Source organism: Monodelphis domestica, chromosome 8, assembly GCF_027887165.1.
Source record: "Monodelphis domestica isolate mMonDom1 chromosome 8, mMonDom1.pri, whole genome shotgun sequence".
In the NCBI taxonomy this organism is placed as follows: Eukaryota; Metazoa; Chordata; class Mammalia; order Didelphimorphia; family Didelphidae; genus Monodelphis; species Monodelphis domestica.
Genome location: NC_077234.1, coordinates 75,507,914 through 75,528,288, shown reverse-complemented (window position 1 = coordinate 75,528,288; position 20,375 = coordinate 75,507,914). Strand labels below are relative to the sequence as shown.

Sequence of the window (20,375 nt, the reverse complement as noted above, 5' to 3'; positions counted from 1 at the left end):
TCTTTTTAAAAATAATTTTCAAAATCTGTTAATTATTTCCTTCCATTAACATTTAGAACATTAGAAACAAATTTTTGACTTTTAGGGGAAAACAGCTATCTGCATGGATTCTATCCCAGTTCCATTGAATATGTATTGTTTTTCAATGTTCCCTGGTTGATATTTTCATCTGAATTTTTTTCTTAGTGCTTCATGAGAAGGGCAGAACTCTTCCCCCTCTCTTGATTTTCAAATCAACTTATAATAAAAGAATATGGTGTGAGTTTTGCTGACTGCTCTGACTCATCCTTTCTTGACATTTGCCATCTTCAGAAAACTTTATAATATATAGGTCACAATTTTCATGTATTCATAATTTCACATATTTCATAATACTTTTACACTGCATAAAATAATACTTTAACCTGTGGATGGGCTATCAGAAGAAATTTTGACTTTCCTACCTTCCTTTCTTCCTAATCTATGCTTCCTAACCCATCTTTCCTCCTTCTCTCTCTCTCTCCCTTCCTTCCCCTTCCTTCCTTCCTTCCTTCCTTCCTTCCTTCCTTCCTTCCTTCCTTCCTTCCTTCCTTCCTTCCTTCCTTCCTTCCTTCCTTCCTTCCTTCCTTCTTTCCTTCCTTCCTGCCTTCCTTCCTTCCTTCCTTCCTTCCTTCCTTCCTTCCTTCCTTCCTTCCTGCCTTCCTTCCTTCCTTCCTTCCTGCCTTCCTTCCTTCCTTCCTTCCTTCCTTCCTTCCTTCCTGCCTTCCTTCCTTCCTTCCTTCCTTCCTTCCTTCCTTCCTTCCTTCCTTCCTTCCCTCCTTCCTTCCTGCCTGCCTTCCTTCCTGCCTTCTTGGTTTATTTTCCCTCTCTTTTTACTCTCCCACCCTTATCCCTACTAGAAAAAAGGAATAAGGAAAAATAAAACCAAATATACATAGACAAGCAAAATAAATTTCCATATTTCTCCTTTCTTTTTATAGGCATTATGTAATGAATGGACCTAACAGAATCTGGCCTTAAGAAAGTCTTTGGATTCTTTTATTTGAGTTGACTCTCCATTGTCATCATCGTTTTATCAACAAGCCTTAGTCTTGGCCAGCTAATCAACAATCCTAAAACTGTTATTAAGATGTAATCAGCTCATCCAGCTTTGTGCAAATAGTTATTGCCCAGACTTGCCACTGCAATCGATACACTATATAACCTGGCTACTGATTTAATAGAAGGCATAAGCTTAATTAACATTTCTATGTAGTTGATAAGTATTATTATTTCATCCAGGACCAATTCTTCATGTTTTCATTTTATTTATTTTTCAACTAAGAAGAATTTATTTTTTCTCCCTATCTAATCTTCCTCCACTCCAATTAAAAGAAAAAAGCAAAAACAAAACCCTTGTAACACATATGCATAGTCAATAAATTCCTATTCTATCCATGTTTAAAAAAATTATTTCTCATTTTGTATCTTGAATCCATCACTTTTGTGTTGGGATGTAGATTATCATCAGTCCTCTGGACATGGTTGGGTTTGATTATTAACAAACACCTCTTCATATAAACTTAAAATTAGTAGCATATCATCAATAGTTCTTTGGAACTCCATAGCAATGCCAATACCTCAAGCAATTGTATTTGAATTTTATATTAGCCTATTGAGGGGTAGCTAGGTGGAATGGTGGATCAAGTTACAGGTCTGGAGTCAGTAGGACCTGGGTTCAAATCTGACTGCAGACACTTCCTTAGTTATGTGACCCTAGGCAAGTTACTTAATCCTGTTTGCCTAGCTCTTGCTTGACCTCTCTTAGAGTTCTTACTAAGACAGAAAATAAGGGTTAAAAAACCCCATTAACTTAAGATAATTAGGAACAGAGGCTTTGGAAATGGAGTCAACCTCAGCAATCATGTAGGCAAACCATTTCACTTCACAGATAGACAAACTGAGGCTTAAAGGGTTGATATGACTTCTCTGATTTAACATAGGGAGTCTAGCAAAGCTGTGATTAGAACTCAGATCCCCTGACTCTGTATCCATTGCTCCTCTTTGTTATATGACCTGGCACTAGATTGTTTCAAATTTTCTTCAGGTATTGAACATCATGCTTCCAGAGAACAATTTAATTCATATTTTGTTAAAATTAACTTAAAATGATCTTCATAGCTTATACTTCTATTTTTTCTTCTTCTGGAAGAAGGATTAAAGATTTAAGTTAAAATGAAAAGATAATGGAACCATATAAGGTACCCTTTCTTCTTCACCAATAAACAAACAGTCTCCAGACTCCAGGCTGACACCTGGAGAAAGTTGAAAATATCTCCAAAAATAAAAGGACAAATAATCTATTTAAATAAGCCTCTCAAGATATATAATCGTGAACTGAAAAAATTTAACATTAAAACTTGATGATAAAACAATATACCATTGCAAAATGGTATAAATGGATTAATTTTTACCTTTTTTGGATAAAATCATTAGCTGTTGAGATGAGGTAATTTTCTATGTGCTGCCCACTGAGGTTATAAAGAACTTGGGAAGAATACATTCTTCTGTGAGGTGGAGAGTAGTTAAACTTGGGACATTCCTGATAAAAAAGCAAAATAAAGAATGAAAGTTTCTTCTGACCAAAGCTGAGCAAATCAAATAGACAATGTCAAGAAACTTCTCTCTCATGGTTTGTCTTCCACTACAACTGTTCCAATGAGATAAGAACATCTCCCAACTAAAGAGCTTGGAAAGAAGACAACTTATCTGTGCCAAGAAATTAGGACAAATAGCTATTATTTATGTAGAATACATTTTATTTTTTGATTTGTCTTATAGCCAGCAGGAAGAACAAAGGTTATCTGGTATTTGACATCCCTTGAACTGTGCTGACAAGCTTGATATGGTTGCAGTGTAAATAACAAACACTATGCTGATTCCAAGCTCCCTTGGTAATAAATACATGAGGAAGAAAAAAAAGAGTTTCTATCAGCTTACTATTATTTTAAACAAGCTACTCATGACATTATGAGGGAATGAAAAAAATAGCATGAATAATTTTGGTGCCAAAACTTAGATGCAAGAGGCTTTATTTTTTTTAAGCAACCCCTTTTCCACTTACAAATTTATGTATTTACCATCTATTTCCTAATCTGTGAGTACCACAGAAACCAGAAGATAGGGCAGATTGGGTAGAAAAGAGAATCCAGTCTTGTTTTGCATCTCCCAAATTTGGCCAAACTAGCAAACACATTTCAGGGATCATTAACTTCAGGGATATCAAAGTTAATCACCCCAAGACAATAACCCTTCTAAGGATACAGCATAAACTTTAAATGTAAAAGTTTCAATATGCTTACTAACTATATTACTCATTAGAAAATACTACTTGTTCAGTAGATTGGGAGTCTAGCCTAGAGACAGAAGGTCCTGGGCTCATTTCTGGCTTCAAGAACTTCCTGACTCTGAGATCCTAGGTAAATCATTCAACCCCTCTGCCTAGCCCTTCCTACTCTTCTTCCTTGTAACCAATACTCAGTATTGACTCTAAGACAGAAAGTAAGGATTAAGAAAAAGAGAGAGAGAGATAGACAGAGAGAGAAAGAGAGACAGAGAGAGAGACACAGAGAGAGAGAGAGAGAGAGAGAGAGAGAGAATGAGGGAGAGAGGAACGGAAGAAGGGAGGGAGGGAAGGGGAAAGAGAGTAGTAAGATTACTGTAGATTATTTGTTTCTCATTGTTTTCATATGGCAAAAATCCCAATCCACTAGAGAGAGCAAAGAGGCTTCAGTTACTTTGTATTTGCAGAATTATTACTTTTGTTAGAATAGACCTTGCAGTTACAGTTCTCTAAACCATATATTCCTTCCTTTTTAGGTAAAGCTGCCAACTAAATCTGAGGGTCCATTACAGAAAAAAAATACTGAATATGTGTTTCATGAATCAATACATAAATTGAATATACATATGAGTGAATGTGTTGAAACTAAGATTTATATAGTTTCTTGATACTTAAATTGACAGCATTTTTCACATCTATTAGCACTTCCTCCTAAGAATCTTAGTACAAGAGAATGTGTAATAGAATGGAAAGAATACCAGACTGAGGGTTGTCAGTGAGGAGGAGAAGAAATGAATTTTTAGTCTTATTTCTGCTATTTACTCAGTATGTGACATCTGTTTCCTTATCTGTAAAAGGGAAGGGTTAGAGTAGATGTCTGAGGTCACTTTTGGTCTTGACATCCTAGCATTATAAGATCGACTTTACTTTTGTGCAGTATGAGTTGTCCATTGTGGTCTTTTAGCAACTAAACTAGATGCATGTGATTGTATAAAGTTAGCTATATTGGAGGAGACCCAAAATGAACTCAGATGAAAGTTTTAAAAGATAGATAAATGGAGCATCACTGTTAAAACAAGAATGAATTTTGAAATACCTAAAATGCTTCCCAATTAGAATTTTGATTCTATCTGCCAGAATGTCTAATAATAATAAAAAAAAAAGATGATTGCTGAATCCTGCCTATTACCATCAGTAACATCCTCCATAGAGTGATGGCACAAATAGATTGTGTTTATGGAAAGCATTTTCCCTTTGCAATACAACAGATAACCATCTTGGTTGCAGGATGTGATTATATGCCATTTGGAAGAAAATATATTTAGATCTCTCCCCCCAAGGGAAGGTAAGTTGACAATATGGTGAATCTAAGAAAATAACATGTCTCTTCTCCCTAACCATCTTTAATTTCCCCAGTGAATACAGGACTCTTAAAAGGTGTTGAATTGATATGCCTGGAAACCAAAGTGCTTATCTCTGGAATAGGGGCAGAAGAAGTGAAGGCAGAGTAATGTTTTCTGCCTCTTTCAGTAAATGTGCTTTTATTACAGTCTGGAGGTGTTACCAAGAGACATATAGGACTCTGGTTTAGTCCTATCTATCTTTTCAGCTGAGCATTACAGGAACCGAGTTGCTGTATTTTCAAGTGTGACACTTATGCTGACATGTTTTTGTGTCATACAGTTTTCTAGATAGAGTTGAACTGAGACCAAAAATTCATTTTTTGTTAGCTGTGAACAAAGACCATTGTACAACTCCACCTTTTAGACATATAACCCAAGATAGATTTAAATCAATGACCTATAGGAAAAGACTCTGAAGGTAAAAATCAATATCTTGGTATGCCCAGAACCAATCCTATTGACTTATTTGGTTCCTGAATTAAAGTAGTAGCAGCAGCAACCACAATAATAACAACTTTGTAACCTACATATATCTTGAAGGCTTAGAATGTTCTATTTCACTGAAATCTTATTCATTATTACCTGGATATTTTCTGAGCAGGAGCAGACACCAAAGTTATTGATGGGTTCTCCACTGGTATTCCATTGGCCCAAAATGCCTTTCTTTAAACATCTTCTGTAAGTGAAAATAAATGAGAAGTGAGTTGTGATTTTTCCTCCCAATAGGGTAGATGTCAGAATATAGATTCAGGTAAACTAGCCCCAGAGTTGATTTATGAACTTTCCTAAAATTATCATGATAAAGCACTATCACTTACGAAGCTTAATGTATCTCATAATTTGAAGGATGATCAAAGGGAGCTTTTAACTGTTTAAGAAGCACCAAGCCAAATTACCCTGAACTTTGTAGCATCTTGGAAGTTTATTAGGATGGCACAGCAACAAAATGAACCAGAGGAGATTTAAGAAATTGATGAATTTTGTTAAAGAGAGGCTTCTGCCAACTTCAAATTGTTTTCTTTAAGTTTTCCTTTTTTTCAAATTAGGAAGCTGAAACACGAAGAAAAGAAAAGAGAGAAGAAAAAAGATCTTACGTATCACTGGTATTCAGACATATGGTGTCTATTCCAGGGAAAGTTGTCATTGCAGAGACTAATGGTTCTGTGCTTGGATGAAAATTCCTAAAAGGCAAAAAAGTGAAAAAATACAATATGATTCTCTGACCAAACATACACATACATATACACACATGTACACTTTGAAGAAACTATGAATGTCAAAAGTAGGTATCCTTCTTACATATGGAGAAATCTGTTCCATAAACTTTTTGTCACAGATATGAATAGGTGTTGATATATATATTAATGTGCATTTATCTAAAGATTAATATATACATGTAATTTTTCTATTATCACCAAATATTCAGAATATCCCGCTGATCTATTACCCTCTAAATAGTCTCAACTCTTTACTGATTGATTAGTCTACACAAAGAATTATATTTATATATAATCATATTATGATTATTTAATATTTTTAAGAACCATCAACATAGTACTTATAAACTTCAGGTTATAATCCCTTCTTAAGCTCACTCAGTGTGTTTAGTAGCAGAGGCAGGACCTAGGTTTCTTGATTCCCCATTCAGTGTTATACTACAAATTATTATCTTTTTAAAAAATGATTTTGGGGAAATCTTAGTGTTGATGTTGCAACTGGCAAAAATCCATGTAACCCTAGCTTCCTTAGCTCCTGGGATTAAAGTGTTTCTAACATTACAAGACTCCACCTTGCTGATACTATAATTAATATTTTTGGCTGTTGCTTTAACAAGATTAGTTTTTGCCACTACTCAATATTATTTTGCATCATTTCTCCTGCCTATGATTCAATACAGCAACCCTTTTGAAACAAGTTGAGCCTTTCTCTCTAAGGTTACCTTACATCTGCTTTGTATGTACCTAATTATTGACATATTATTTCTCCCAATAAAAAGTAAGCTCCTTGAGAAGAGGGATCAGCTTCATCTTTCTTTGTAATCGCCAGTGTTTAGTACATAACATCTATTAAGCACTTAATAAAAGGCTGTCATTTGACTGAAATGAGAAAGAAATGTTGCTTTACTTTAGAAAAGACACTTACCCATAGAATGAGGTCTGCTCCGAGGTGCCATAAAGAGATGGAGAAATCTGTACCTCAGGATAGACTGTGCCCACATTTCTCAGTGTACCAAGACCCATGGCTGTGGTTACAAAGACAACTGGGAGGATAATCTGAGCAATGAGACCTTTCCAGTTTCGGCGAGTGTGGTGGAATCTCTTAATGAGAATAGCCACTATTTTCTTCAGCAAAAGCCCTACTCCGTCTAGCCTCTCTGCTCTTGTCAAGACTTTGTCTGTTTGAGAGAAAAAGAGATCATCTATTGGTCAAATTAAGAAATACATCTTTCAAGAACATGCATAAAAGCTGTAGAAGATGCAGAGAAACTCTCAGCAGTCAAGAATATATGAAACATTTTTTATATTTGCATTAGCATTTTCGGCATTAATGTGAAAACTACATAGGCAGACCCCAGCATTGCCCTGATCAATCTTGTCTTACAATAAAATTGCTAATATATTATAACCAAACTCTACAGTGATGCCATTTAGCTGAATGCACTCTCATTACATTTTTGACCTCATTCCATATTTATAACATTCCTCCTATTAACTTCCCCCTGTAATGTTGTTTCTCTTAATGTCATGTTTCTCTAAAACCAATTAATAACATTTGGCAGGTTGTGCCTGGTGGTCCCCAAAGACTGAGATAATTTTATGTGGGCTCAACATGTACTAGGTCAAATGGGAATTGAGTTCACAAATGCTAAGAGGAAGCTAGAGCATGAGCTCAATTTAGGATTAGATCTCCTAAGTGGTAAAAGGAAACGAACATAGGAACCCACTCTAGAAACATCCTGAAATTCCTGAAGTGAGGAATCATCTTTCTTGCTAAGAATTATTCAACGGTTAGTTCTGAATGCCAAAGTGTGATCCGTCAGAGTCAACACAAATGAGTAAAAATTAACATCTCTCTTTCTAAGGTGCCATGCCAAATCGGGATTCCCTTTCCTTTCTTTAGACTTGTGAAACATGTCCACAGTATTCAAGGCTCACTCTCTTCTCTACTCTGAGAGGCGGAAAAAGTTCCATCGTATGACTCTCAATTGGCTGTACAGTTGTTGAGAAAATTTCCATGACTGCTGACAGACAGCAACAGTCGAGGAAACCATATTCCTTCTGAGTAGAGTTCTTTTTAACTAATAATTTCTGTAGCCTCCCCAAAATAGGTTCAAATATGCCATACTCTCCAAAACTTGCAGCAAGGCACTTAACGTGTGATAAGATGACAATGCTGTGGATATTTTTAATTTTACATCATGAATTATGCCATGCAGAAATCATGATCTTCATTTAGCTGATAAGGGAAATACAAAGCTGTATAATTTAAAATGGGTTCCAATTAAGCAGAGTGAACAAGTTTAAAATGCAAACTCCTATCTCCTCAAAAGGGAATAGTATAAGGAGTTGAATATTTTGAGTTAATTAGTATGCTTTTCTCTTCCTTGAGAAATTACATGTGGATGACTTACAGGTGTATCAAATAGGGTAAATGTGCTTTCTAAAAGATAATGTCAATGAAGGGAACATTTTGACTGAAGAATAGTTCTGAACTGTGAAACAAATGCAGAGGCAAATGCATAACATTGACTTTCTGAAGCAGATAGTCATTTGCTAATCAAAGTATTCAATTCCATTGACTGTACAGCTATTATCCCCCCAAAAAGATTATAAATGAGTAATATGGCAGGGGCCAAATGAGACTGAAGTTACAGAAATGTCTAAAAGTCAAGGATTATCTTTCAAAAGTTTTCTAGTAAGACAGATAGTTAATTAAAAGTTTTGCTTCCAGGAATGTTTCCTAATTTCAGCAAATTTTTAAGTCATTTTTTAAACAATCCCACATTATTCTAATACATTCATTATATTTTTATTCAATTTATACATGCTTCTAAAATGGCCCTGGTGCTGAAATTCTTAATGAAAAACCACAAGCTAATTCCTGGACATACTTTCAGTAAAGAACCTAGAAATTATAGTCCTTTTTTTTTTTTTTTGGTTAAATCCTTACCATCCATCTTGAAATCAACACTGCATTGGTTCTAAAGCAAAAGAATGGTAAGGGCTAGGCAATGAGGGTTCAGTAACTTGCCCAGTTCACAGAGCTGGGAAGTGTCTGAGTCTAGATTTGAACCGAGGATCTCCCATCTTCAGGCATGACTCTCAATCCACTGAGTCACCTAGCTGTCCCCAAAATGATAAACCCTTAAAGAGTTGGAAAGGTCATGAAGACATTCAAATATAATTTCCATCAAAGCTACTCCATCAGGGAATTCGTCATCCCTGTTCTCCAGTGTGAGAATTCATCATTAGAATTATAACGTATTTCTACAGAGCTTAAAAGTTTACACAGCACTTTCTTCAGAGCAATTTTGGAAAACATTAATAGTGAATAAGACCCTTATTTTATAGCTGAGGGAACTAAGCCTCAGAGAGCCTTATGGGGGACTTATCCATGGTCATAAAGCTATTGCTTCAGTATGAGGACCTGAATATAGGTCTTGACTCCCAGAGGAGTACAAAATACATTTCTGTTTATCAGGAACTCTTAGCCTGGGAGCTGTGGATTTGTTTTAAATATTTTCATAACTACTACAATCATAACAATAGCTAAATATTTACATAATGCTTTAAGGTTTACAAAAATGCTTTACATATACTCTCATTTTACCTTCACATCAACCTTGGGAGGGAGATGCTATTATTCCCATTTTACTCATGAGGAAACTGTTACAGGCAAAGTTTAAGTCACTTGTCCAAGCAGAACTTGAACTCATGTCTTTTTAACTTCAGATTTAGTGCTTTATCCACTGTGCTGCCTAACTGCCTAGGTGATTTCAATATTTTGTTTCTTTTTAAAATTTTTATTACATATTTTATTTTGGCACTTAAAAATATTCTAAGGTTGTCTATAAGCTTCAACAAGATCAGAGTTTAGTACCTATGACACAAAAAGAGGCTGGGGAGTCATATTCAATTTCTTTTAACCCTTACCTTTTGTCTTAGAATCAATATGGGTATTAGTTCCAAGACCAAAGATTGGTAAGGGCTAGGCAATGGGAGTTAAGTGACTTGCCCAGGGTCACAAAGCTGGGAAGTATCTGAGATCAAATTTGAACCCAGAACTTCCCATCTCTAGGTCTGACTCTCAATTCACTGAGCTACCCAGCTGCCCTCCATATTCTATTCTAATAAGGAAGTTCTCTCACATTATCTTTTCACAGGACTTTTGAAAAATTGATTTCTAATAGGGTTTTATAAAGAAAGAAAATTTTAAAGTTAATTTCTAATTAGCAATGGCAAACCATAGAGCTGGCATCTGCAAGTCTTGTAGTCATAACTAAAAATGTTTTCAGATTTTCCCCACCATTTTATTTATTGAAATCAAGAGCAAAATCCAAATTAAATGTATTACCATCTCTTTCAGTGGTGATGCTGCTGCTGCTCATAGAAAGGTCATCAGGAGTCATCATGCCATTTGCCTTAGTGACTCCAGTCTTTTTTGGTGTGAACTGTTCTGTACCCATCTCTCCATCTTTCTGTATATCTTTTGTCAGTTTCAAAAACACCTACAAAAAAGTCCCAATTATATCGTTAAATGGAATAGCAGGCATTTCTTTTCCCAGGAGGTATGAGTTTGACTTTGCATGAGTCCTAATGTGTTGAAACAGATGTTTTCCATTTTCTTTAAGGCAATATTTTTATTTTGGAATGAAAAAGTATGCTTCCTGGTCATGTCAATATATTTATTCTCTCAGGTGACTTTTACCTAAAGGAAGAGTCTGGGAACTTATTTCTTAGGATTGGATGATTTTGTGAGATATAACTTTAAATTGTTTTTTGTTTTCTTCCTGCTTAAAAAAATAAATGAGTATTTTCCTTCACGTTTCCTAACGTTTATTTTAACTTTCACTAATAAATGGATATAAATTCATACCTCTTCCACAGTAGTGTCGGAAATGCCATAGCAGCCAATGTTAAGGTCACTCATGCCACTGTCAAGAGCTCTTAGGAGAGAGAGATAGGCTCCTGAAACTTTGGTGTTGAATGGAGGCAGTACATAGACAAGTTCTCCACCAATATCCTCCTTGAGATAAGCTTCAGGAAGGTGTGATTGGATCATGGAAGTCACTGCCAATGTGTTACATATTTTATTTGAATGTAGATTTGCACTCTGGAAAAAAAAAACAGAACAGTTGCAATAATTTTATATATGTTGAATTTTGTATGTTGGATAATTTTATATTTGTTAAATATATATATATATTCAACATTGCATAAAAGAGCTCTCAAATCAAAAGAAATTAAATTTCAGTATCCTGCTATCTTTTTTTTTAACCCATACCTTCCATCTTAGAATCAATACTGTGCATTGGCTCCAAGGCAGAAGAGGTGTAAGGGCTAGGCAATGGGGGTTAAGTGACTTGCCCAGGGTCACACAGCTGGGAAATGTCTGAGGCCAGATTTGAACTTATGACCTCCTGTCTCTAGGTCTGGTTCTCAATCCACTGAGCTACCCAGCTGCCCCCAACATCCTGCTATCTTTATCAAGAACATAACCTTTAATTAAACTAGAAAAAAAGACTTGTGCAATTTTCAAATTTATGAGAACACCTAATAATCATCATTATAATCACATTAGCTAACATTTATTTGTGACAGGCACTGGGCTAAGCACTTCACAATTATTATCTTATTTGATCCCCACAGCAACTTTAGGAAGTAGGTGATGTTATTATCCTCATATTACAGTGGAGGAGTCTGAGGTAGACAAAGGTTTAGGGTCTTGCCAAGGATCACATAGCTAAGAAGGTGTCTGAGACCAGATTTGAACTCAGATTTTCCTGATCCAAGACCCAACAATCTAACAATTGTACCAATTCACTACCTCACATGGAATTAGTAGGGAAAAAAAATTAGTAGAAATAAAACAATTAGCAAGAGACACAACTAGCTTCAGATCATGCAAATACACAGCCTTGGAAAGTCTGATGCTATTATAGAAAACCAAAGGTCTATCTAATTTAGTTAACATGATATGATTTCAACCTATAAAAAGACATTCTTGGGATAGCATTATAATCCTGTTTTTCTTCTCTGTAATATTTTCAACACCATCATTTTTGTGGGTAGTAAATTAAAATTTCTTGAATAATTTTATACTTTTTTGCTTTGGAATAAAGTTATGTCTATGATATAGCCCTTCAGATTTCCCTCTTTAGGACCTAAAAGCTTTCCTCTGAAGCTATTACTTAAAAAAGTAGGGAAAGTTCAAAGTGTGAGAACCTTGTGAGAACCTTTCTGTTGTTTCCTTAGGTATATAACTCATAAGTTGTCCTAGTATATACATTTTGCCTTTTTTTTTACATTGAAGCCCAAGTTTCATATCTTGAACTGAATTCTGTTCAAACAACACCAATGTCATTTAAATTTCCCAGGTGAATTAATGAAATTCCTTTTCTAGAACAATGAAAAGTCAGACCTTTTTTTTAGTGAGAATGAGATGGTAGCCATCACCAAAGGCTTCCTTGAGGTAAAAGGGTGACCCACAGCACCTGAGACCTCCATGGTCCAAGAAGGCAATTCGGTCACTGAGCACTTCAGCTTCATCCAAGTGGTGTGTAGACAGAATAATTGTCCTTGCTAAAAGCATACAAAGATAATTTGTTATGGAAAATGAAAAATTAGATGTCTTCCAAGAGAGAGTTTTAAGAATGAGTCAAACCTGAATGTTGAAAGGAAAAAGATGAGCTTTTTATAAAACAAAACCAATGGATTACAAATCTCTAAAAGAATCTAGAGTGAGTACTAAAAAAAATCTATTGAATTAATACACATTTGAAAGAAATGAATCATTGATTAAAATCTGTAGCTTCTAGACTTCACCCTTATTCCATTTCACAGAATAAAGGCAATATGATCGTGGTCATACTAAGACACCTACCGATATAGCTTAACCTTGGTTCCTCAGCTCCATTTTCCATTATTACTATTTTCCACAACATGAAAATATTTTTAAGGCTCGTGAATATCCTTCCCTGATTAACTCCACTCCACTTTGATTGCTTCACATCCTGTTAGCACTTATTTAGTCTGTTTTCAGTATATTTTCATTTGTGTATATTTTATATCTCTAATTGGATTCCAAGTTCATCTAGGGCAAAGTGTCTTTGGTTTCATTTACATATCTCCAGAAGCCTAGTTGAGCATTCAATTAATAGTGGGCACTTAATAAATGCTGGTGACTAATTATATTTTTAGCTTCATTTTTTCCATTCTAAATTATTGAATTTACTTGTTACCAAGTAAGGGGAAATTGTATGACAACAGCCTTCATTTAAAGGTATCATTTCTTCTATTAGAGTTTTGCATCTGAAATAACTAGAGTTTCTTACCTGTTTTATTCTTTGTGATAACTTCCCATATGCTGCGACGAGAACAAGGGTCCACCCCAGTGGATGGCTCATCTAAAATTACAACCCTTGATCCTCCAATAAGGGCAATGGAAATGGACAACTTCCTCTTCATTCCGCCAGATAATGTTCCAACTCTCTTGTGCCGATGATTATACAGACCAGTATCTTTTAAAGTCCTTAAAAATCAATGAAATATTTGAAAATAAGAATTTTATATCTACATATACATACATATGTACATATACACACATATATAAGGTAATATTATACAATAAGACAAGATGAACATGAGGAATTCAGAGAGACATAGAATATGAACTGATGCAGAATAAGATAAACATAATCAGAAAAACAATATAGAGAATGACTAAAGCAAAGCAAATAAAATTACTAAGTATAAACTAAACCTAGAATAATTGAAAAATTAATAAAAATCCTGGACTACTATAATGAAATATAGCTCCTCTCAACAGAGATGGGGATACCTAAAGGACAGAATATTGTTTATATTTTCAAATAAGGGTGCCATATTGGGTATTGTTGCTCAACCATTTTTCTTTGTTATAAGGAAGGGTTTAGTTATGGAGAAAAGAGAAGCAGATATGCAGTTATAATAATAAAAAAATCAATAAAACATTTTTAAATGAAGAAGACATTTATCAATTGATCTTTAGGATTTACTGAGCACCTACTCTGGCCCACATTTATAGTGCTTTAGTTCATAAATTTTTTTTTCTTATAGCAATCATATGAGGTTGGTGTTAAGTATTATTACTCCCATGTAACAAAAGAGAAAACTGGATTTCAGAGAGTTTAAGTTACTTACTTAAAGTCAAAAGGCTTATAATTGGGAATTCCAAGCTTAAAATCAAGATTTTCTGACCAAAGTATATATGTTTTTTAACTACCTAATACTGTAAGACTATGGGTAATAAGAGGAAATATGACTCATGGTTCCAGCCCTTAAAGATCTTATACTCTAGTTATAATCATCTATCAATGATAAAACACTTGCCTATGTACAATAGGAAATCAAATAGTAAAACATATATTAAAATGATAAATCATGTGATACAGACATAGTCTATGGAATGAAGGCAAGAAATAAATCAAAGATGACACCAAACTGGGGAAATAGTGTTATCACTGACAAAGACAGGAAAGTTGGGAGAGGTAGGTGGAAGCTGTAGGTGATTTGAGAATTTGAAGTAAAGGCAAGACATAATTCTCAATCTGTAGTATGCGACCTTGGACTTTTCCTTCTTGGTTTCCATCTCTTTATCTTTTCATTGCCCTAATTGTGTGAATTTGACCCTTAAGTTCACTCCTTCATGCTCTGCTCTTGTCTTTCTTCATTCCATAATTTTCATTTATTGATGGTCTTAATTATCATCCCTGTGCTGACCATTGACAAATGACACTGAAGGTATCTCCTGGCCTCTCTTCTCATCTTAACTTCAGCCTTGTACTTCCAAATCGTCTACTGACCATTTCAAGTTTAGTTCAGAGCATTGCCCAGCAATATTTAGTAGTGGCCAGCTTAGAGTTCATAGATAAAGCCCAATGATGAATTAGAACTACAAAGAAACCATAGAGAGATGAAGGTGAAGGACTGAACTCACTGAACTCAGAAAGCTCAGAGTTTGATGAATAAGAGAATTATGACAATCTAGTGAATGAAAAAAGAGAAGTCAAAAAGTTATATGGTGCACTGGATTTGTAGTAAGGGGTATTTGAATTTTAATTCTGCTTCTTGCCATCTGAATGATCTTGGACAAGTCACTTGACCTCTCTGGGCTCCAGTTACCTCATCTGTAAAATTATAGCGTTAGCCTAAATGATCTTTAACAATCCTTTCACCTATACATCTCAGAATCTAAAATCTTTAGGTAGTGAGACAGTGCAGTAAATAGAGCACTGAGCCTGAAATAAAGAGGATTTGATTTCAAATCCAGCTTTAGATATTACTGTTTCACCTCCAGCAAGTCATTTAACCTCTATTTGCTTCAATTTCCTCAAAGGTAAAATGGAAATAATAACCTTTCAGGGTTGTTAAAAAGATCAAAGATGATATTATTTGTAAAGTATCTAGCACATTGCCTGGAATCTAGTAGGTGCTATTTTTATGCCATCTTTTATTATCATTATCATCTTAAGTGAAAATGTAGGATTATTTTCATGTCACAAATTATAGAAGGAGAAATACTCCAATGTAAACCCTTCCTGATGAGGAACACTAGAGAAAAAGATTTATAAGTAAATGACGGAAAAGCAAGGATTAAAAATAAATTGTTTAATGAGGAAAAAATTCCCATTATACCTTTTGTTAAAAGGAGAGATGTGTTCCTCCTCATATTACTTACCTTTTTACTTCCTCATGTAGTTGCTTTTTATTCCAGTGAGGAACTTTGATGGAGCCATAGAGAAGAAGGTGCTCCTTGGTTGTGAGATAACTGAACAGGACATCATGCTGCATGCAGACACCCATGTTCTTCCGGATCAAGTCCAGATCAGTTCTAGTGTCCTTTCCATAAACAAATATAGTGCCTGTTGTGGCACCAAATAACCCAGTCAACATGGAACTGAAAATAAATGAAAAAACTAATTAGGCATGAGCCAAGTGATTAAACTGAATTTATATTCTTAAACGTGGCACATCTATTTGCAAGTTATATTTGAGCAAACCACCTTCAGAAGAGTAAATGGGAAAGACCCAGCTACACAATGAAGCATGAGGAAATACTCAAATGGATTTGTGGTATCATCCACCTGGGAGTTTCTTTCAAGAGCACAGATTAGAGTCAGAAGTGCTTCCTGGTAGGAAGGCTAAAGCTATTAGATCTCCTGAGCTCAGAAGTTCTGAGCTGCAATGTGGATATCTGCACCAAGTTCTGCATTGATGTGGTGATTCTCCTAGGAGTAGAAGTCTAGTAGGTGGCCTCAAAAGAGGCAAAACAACTCAAGACTTCCATACCAATGAAAGAAAAACTGCGACTGATATTATCCCTTCACTTCTAATTCAAGAAAGGAAAAGCCTATCTTTAAAAAAATGAGGCAGAGAATAATTCATCCTTGCCTGCCCATCCTGTGTGATTCTTATCCATATTTTCCCAAAAGTTCATCACTGCAGTACTTCTATTGTACTCAAAGCCTTTCTCACTTTCTAATCATTCTGACAGTCTTTCATTTTTCTCTCTTACCAAATAACCAACTCAGTTTTTCTTCCTGTCAAGCAAATCGTTGATGATACTCTTTACTTTCATTCTTCAAAGTTTCTCATTGCTTACATGGGACAACCTGCTCACATCTGCCATCTATCTCTCATTGCCCTCTGTATGACACTTACCTTTGGTTCTATAGAGGTAGTGTGGTATTCTACATCTCACTATCATAGAACAACATCAATAAAATAATAGTATTAAAATGATGGATCTCTTGGACAAGCTTGATAGGATATATTTCTAAGTGAATGCTGAAATCTGGGCAATGGACATTCTTAATCTATTCAATCTTTCCTGGGTAGATTGATAAACTCCTTTGAGTGATTACAGATATGTCCTGGAACTTGATGTAATCAGCACAATGTCTTATTTATTTATATTATTATCCTCATTTTATTTCATTTTTTATTGAAAATCTTTATTTAATTAATTAATTTAGAATATTTTTCCATGATTACATGATTCATGTTCTTTCCCTCCCCTCTTCCCCTCTCATCCCCCGTAGCCAATGCAGAATTCCACTAGGTTTTACATGAGTCATTTGATCAAGTCCTATTTACATATTATTTATAATTGCACTGGGGTGATCATTTAGGGTCTACATCCCTAACCATATCCCCATCAACCCATAGCACAATGTCTTTAAACAAGAGCATTTGGAGGATATCCTTCTCTGCAGGGAATCCTTCTTCAACATAGATTCTAAATTGGATTTCCACTTGGTGGTAAAAAAAAATGGTAAAGACCTTTGTTGAACAGACATTTCCCTGTTTTTGTGTTGTTGTTGTTGTTTTAATCACACAGGGTTATTCCTGTTATTACATCTTCTAGGTTATCTTGTTATGAAAAATAAGCTATAAGTTGCTATTGTGTTCTACTAAAAATTTCCTACCTTTTTTTGGGTAATCAACAACAACAACAAAAAAGACACAATTGGAGTATTCCATTCTCTACATATTTTAGGTAATTGTGAAATAAATAGACAGTTCCACTGAAATATTTTTACTATATGCATAGCATTCTGCTAAATTCTGGGGATACAAATTCAATAAACTGAGACACTCACCTCCCTGAGTTTATAATCTCATAGAGGAAGGTAACATTTTGGGGAGCTAGAAAGATAGGGGATGCATTTGCACTGACATAAAGTAGAAGTCATTAGAAAAAAGGTGAAGGTCTAATTCTAGCAATGGAGTCCAAAATTCTGCTGGGGAGGCTGTGATGATGGTTCAAGTGCAGAAGGCATGGTCTAAATATGGCTGTGGACCATTGCTTAATTTTACTTATGAGAGTTTACTTGTTTCTTAATGATACTATCATTGAGGATGTCCTTCATCTGTATATGATTGACTCCCATGATGATTTTGTTTATGTAGGAAAGTAAGTATATAATTAATTATTGAAGTTTATGACTTTGCTATATTTCCCTCTTTCCAATTTTTCAATATCCTCAATAATATGACTTCTAGCACAGATCTTCTTTACATGTATACTCATACACATAAATATAGATCTGTATGTATATACAAGTATACACACATATGTAAATGTATATTAAAAAGTAGCCAGATTGGAACAAATATCTAATAATGAATTCCATTCTGGCTACTTTTCCTATTTTTGTGCCATGTCTAAATTCCTCTATAAATATATCAAGGATTATTATATTAGGGCCCCAGGCAATTATTCCACTGCCCTTTATGGAAAGAAAAGGTTTTTTTTTTTAAGAATTTTTTCCTTTTCTTCAATTACTTTCTATTTTTTTTTGTTTGTAGTCTTCCATAAATTTTCATGCTTGGCATGCCCTTGGGATGACTTATTAGTTGGATATCTTGGCAAGCTTTATTTAAAATGGTTGTACCTTCTACTTCTCTATTTTATGAAATGATACTACTTATAGTTGTAAGCAGTACATCCTTACTGAGTCAAGAGATGTGGTCTGATCAGCATTGGCAGAAGGAGTGTTCACCCTGGGAGTTTGCCATGCTGACAAATCACATATCTTTTGTATGTGTGAATGTTAATATAAAGTATAAGTTCTCTCTATAAGAAACACCTAAAAAATTCATATATCCTCTTTCTTTATAAATGACTCATTTTCAAAATGTAAAAAAGGACTTTCAAAGCTAAATATGTGCATTGCCCACATTTTTTCCTTGTCTCCACTCTCTAAGCCAGATTAGTAGCATTTATTACATTCTTGCTTTGTACTAGGCAGGTGATTAGATGGTACAAGAATAAAGAACTAGGTCTGGAATCAGGAAGGCATGAGTTCAAATCCAGCCTCATATACTTACTAGTTGTGTGACTGAGCAAGTTTACCTCAGTTTCCTCATCTGTAAAATAAGCTGGATAAAGAAATGGCAAACCACTCCAGGATCTTTGCCAAGAAAACCCCAAATATGGTCATGAAGACTCAGACTGAAACGACTGAACAGCTGCTAGGCATGGGGCTAAGTGCTTAGGCTACAAAGAAAGATAGAAATCATATCTGACTTTGAGGAGCTTACAGCCTAATGTGAGAGACAACAGACAAACAACTAATAGGATAATTTGGAAATAATCTCAGTGGAAAGGCTCTGTCTAGACTTATTAAAGAGGACTGGGACAGGTAACTTGCAGAAAGTTGAGACTTGTAGGAAATAATTTATCTCTTTCATTTGCCTTTTAGAATTCTTTCCTTCTGAAGATGCTGAATCTGATATTCATACTAGGAAGTCAACCATACTTGTAAATGAGGCAATATATGTGAGAAAGACTCAGTATTTGTTCATTTCATTTGTCTGTTCATTCACAAAGTCTCATTTTGAACACATCCCATGGCAGCCAGTAAATGAAACCAGAAAGGAGATTTCTTAGAGAGTAAGAGGGAGATAAGTATTAAACGTACTACAATGTCAAAAATCTGATGCATCAGCTACCCATGATGTGGTGTATTAGAGATAAGTCACTAAAATTTAGAAACAAACTATCAAGTTAACAATTAGTAGAGAACATGATCCTTCCTCCCATGAGAAAGTGTTAGGTCAGATTGGAGGAGAGAAGGGATATAACCTGTGCACCCTTAATTCCTGTCCCACTGGGATTTTGCCTACCAATTGACAATTAGATATACTGTATAATATGAGCACAAACAGATTTTCCCTTATTGCTTCAGGCTATGGTATATAGGCCTATGGCAGTTTCCAAAAGAGTAATTCTTCATGAAGGTAAGCGATATATGGTCCATGAAGTGGCTCATCTTTCTTCTATATGTAGAGTGGGAAATAAACTAGTGTCTTTCTATACTTGAAGGTGAGAACAGAGGTGAGCATGTGTTAAGGAACATGCTGTAGGTTCCTTTGATAAAAATATGCCCTTCAAAACAAAACCCAAAACTTACATGGTAGTAGTTTTCCCAGCTCCATTAGGTCCCAGCAATGAAGTGATATGTCCTTCATAAAAATTCAGATTAAGATTATCCACTGCAACTTTAGATCCATACATCTTGGTGAGGCCATGGAGAGCAACTCCAACTGTGAGATCTTTTGGTTCAGGCTCCAGGTTAGAGGAAAAGATGTACTCAGGACCTGGATAAACCAGAGAGAAATTATCCCTGTCCAAAATCGATTTATGTTTTTTAATATCATGGAAATACAGCTGCAGGTTTTAAATTATATTTGAAAAGATATTTGTCAGCAGATAACTATTTGAATCATTTCTAGTATAGCCTTTGGCCTTTTCATCTAGTTTAAAAGTGAATAAGAAAAGAAGCCTACAATCCACCCCATTCTAGAAGCTTTATGCTATTCTTATCTGTTTGAAAAAAAGGAGTTGCTGAACACAGTATGGAAATTATGGTTTCTTATTTATTGAATAACTCTCAAATATGAGAG

General features: G+C 35.0%; 1 protein-coding gene across 1 annotated transcript in view; it reads right to left on the bottom strand.

Annotated features, from left to right (window-relative positions):
* ABCA12 (ATP binding cassette subfamily A member 12) overlaps positions 1 to 20,375 on the bottom strand; it is a 242,256-nt gene that overhangs the window by 41,207 nt on the left and 180,674 nt on the right. Inside the window, exons 28-37 of the mRNA XM_007501784.2 lie at positions 19,883 to 20,069; positions 15,643 to 15,861; positions 13,259 to 13,455; positions 12,346 to 12,506; positions 10,801 to 11,037; positions 10,279 to 10,432; positions 6,847 to 7,099; positions 5,799 to 5,885; positions 5,287 to 5,380; positions 2,433 to 2,560 (exon numbers count right to left, since the gene is read on the bottom strand). Of these exons, the coding sequence (XP_007501846.1) occupies positions 2,433 to 2,560; positions 5,287 to 5,380; positions 5,799 to 5,885; positions 6,847 to 7,099; positions 10,279 to 10,432; positions 10,801 to 11,037; positions 12,346 to 12,506; positions 13,259 to 13,455; positions 15,643 to 15,861; positions 19,883 to 20,069 (1,717 nt within the window). The remainder of the gene's footprint in view (positions 1 to 2,432; positions 2,561 to 5,286; positions 5,381 to 5,798; positions 5,886 to 6,846; positions 7,100 to 10,278; positions 10,433 to 10,800; positions 11,038 to 12,345; positions 12,507 to 13,258; positions 13,456 to 15,642; positions 15,862 to 19,882; positions 20,070 to 20,375) is intronic.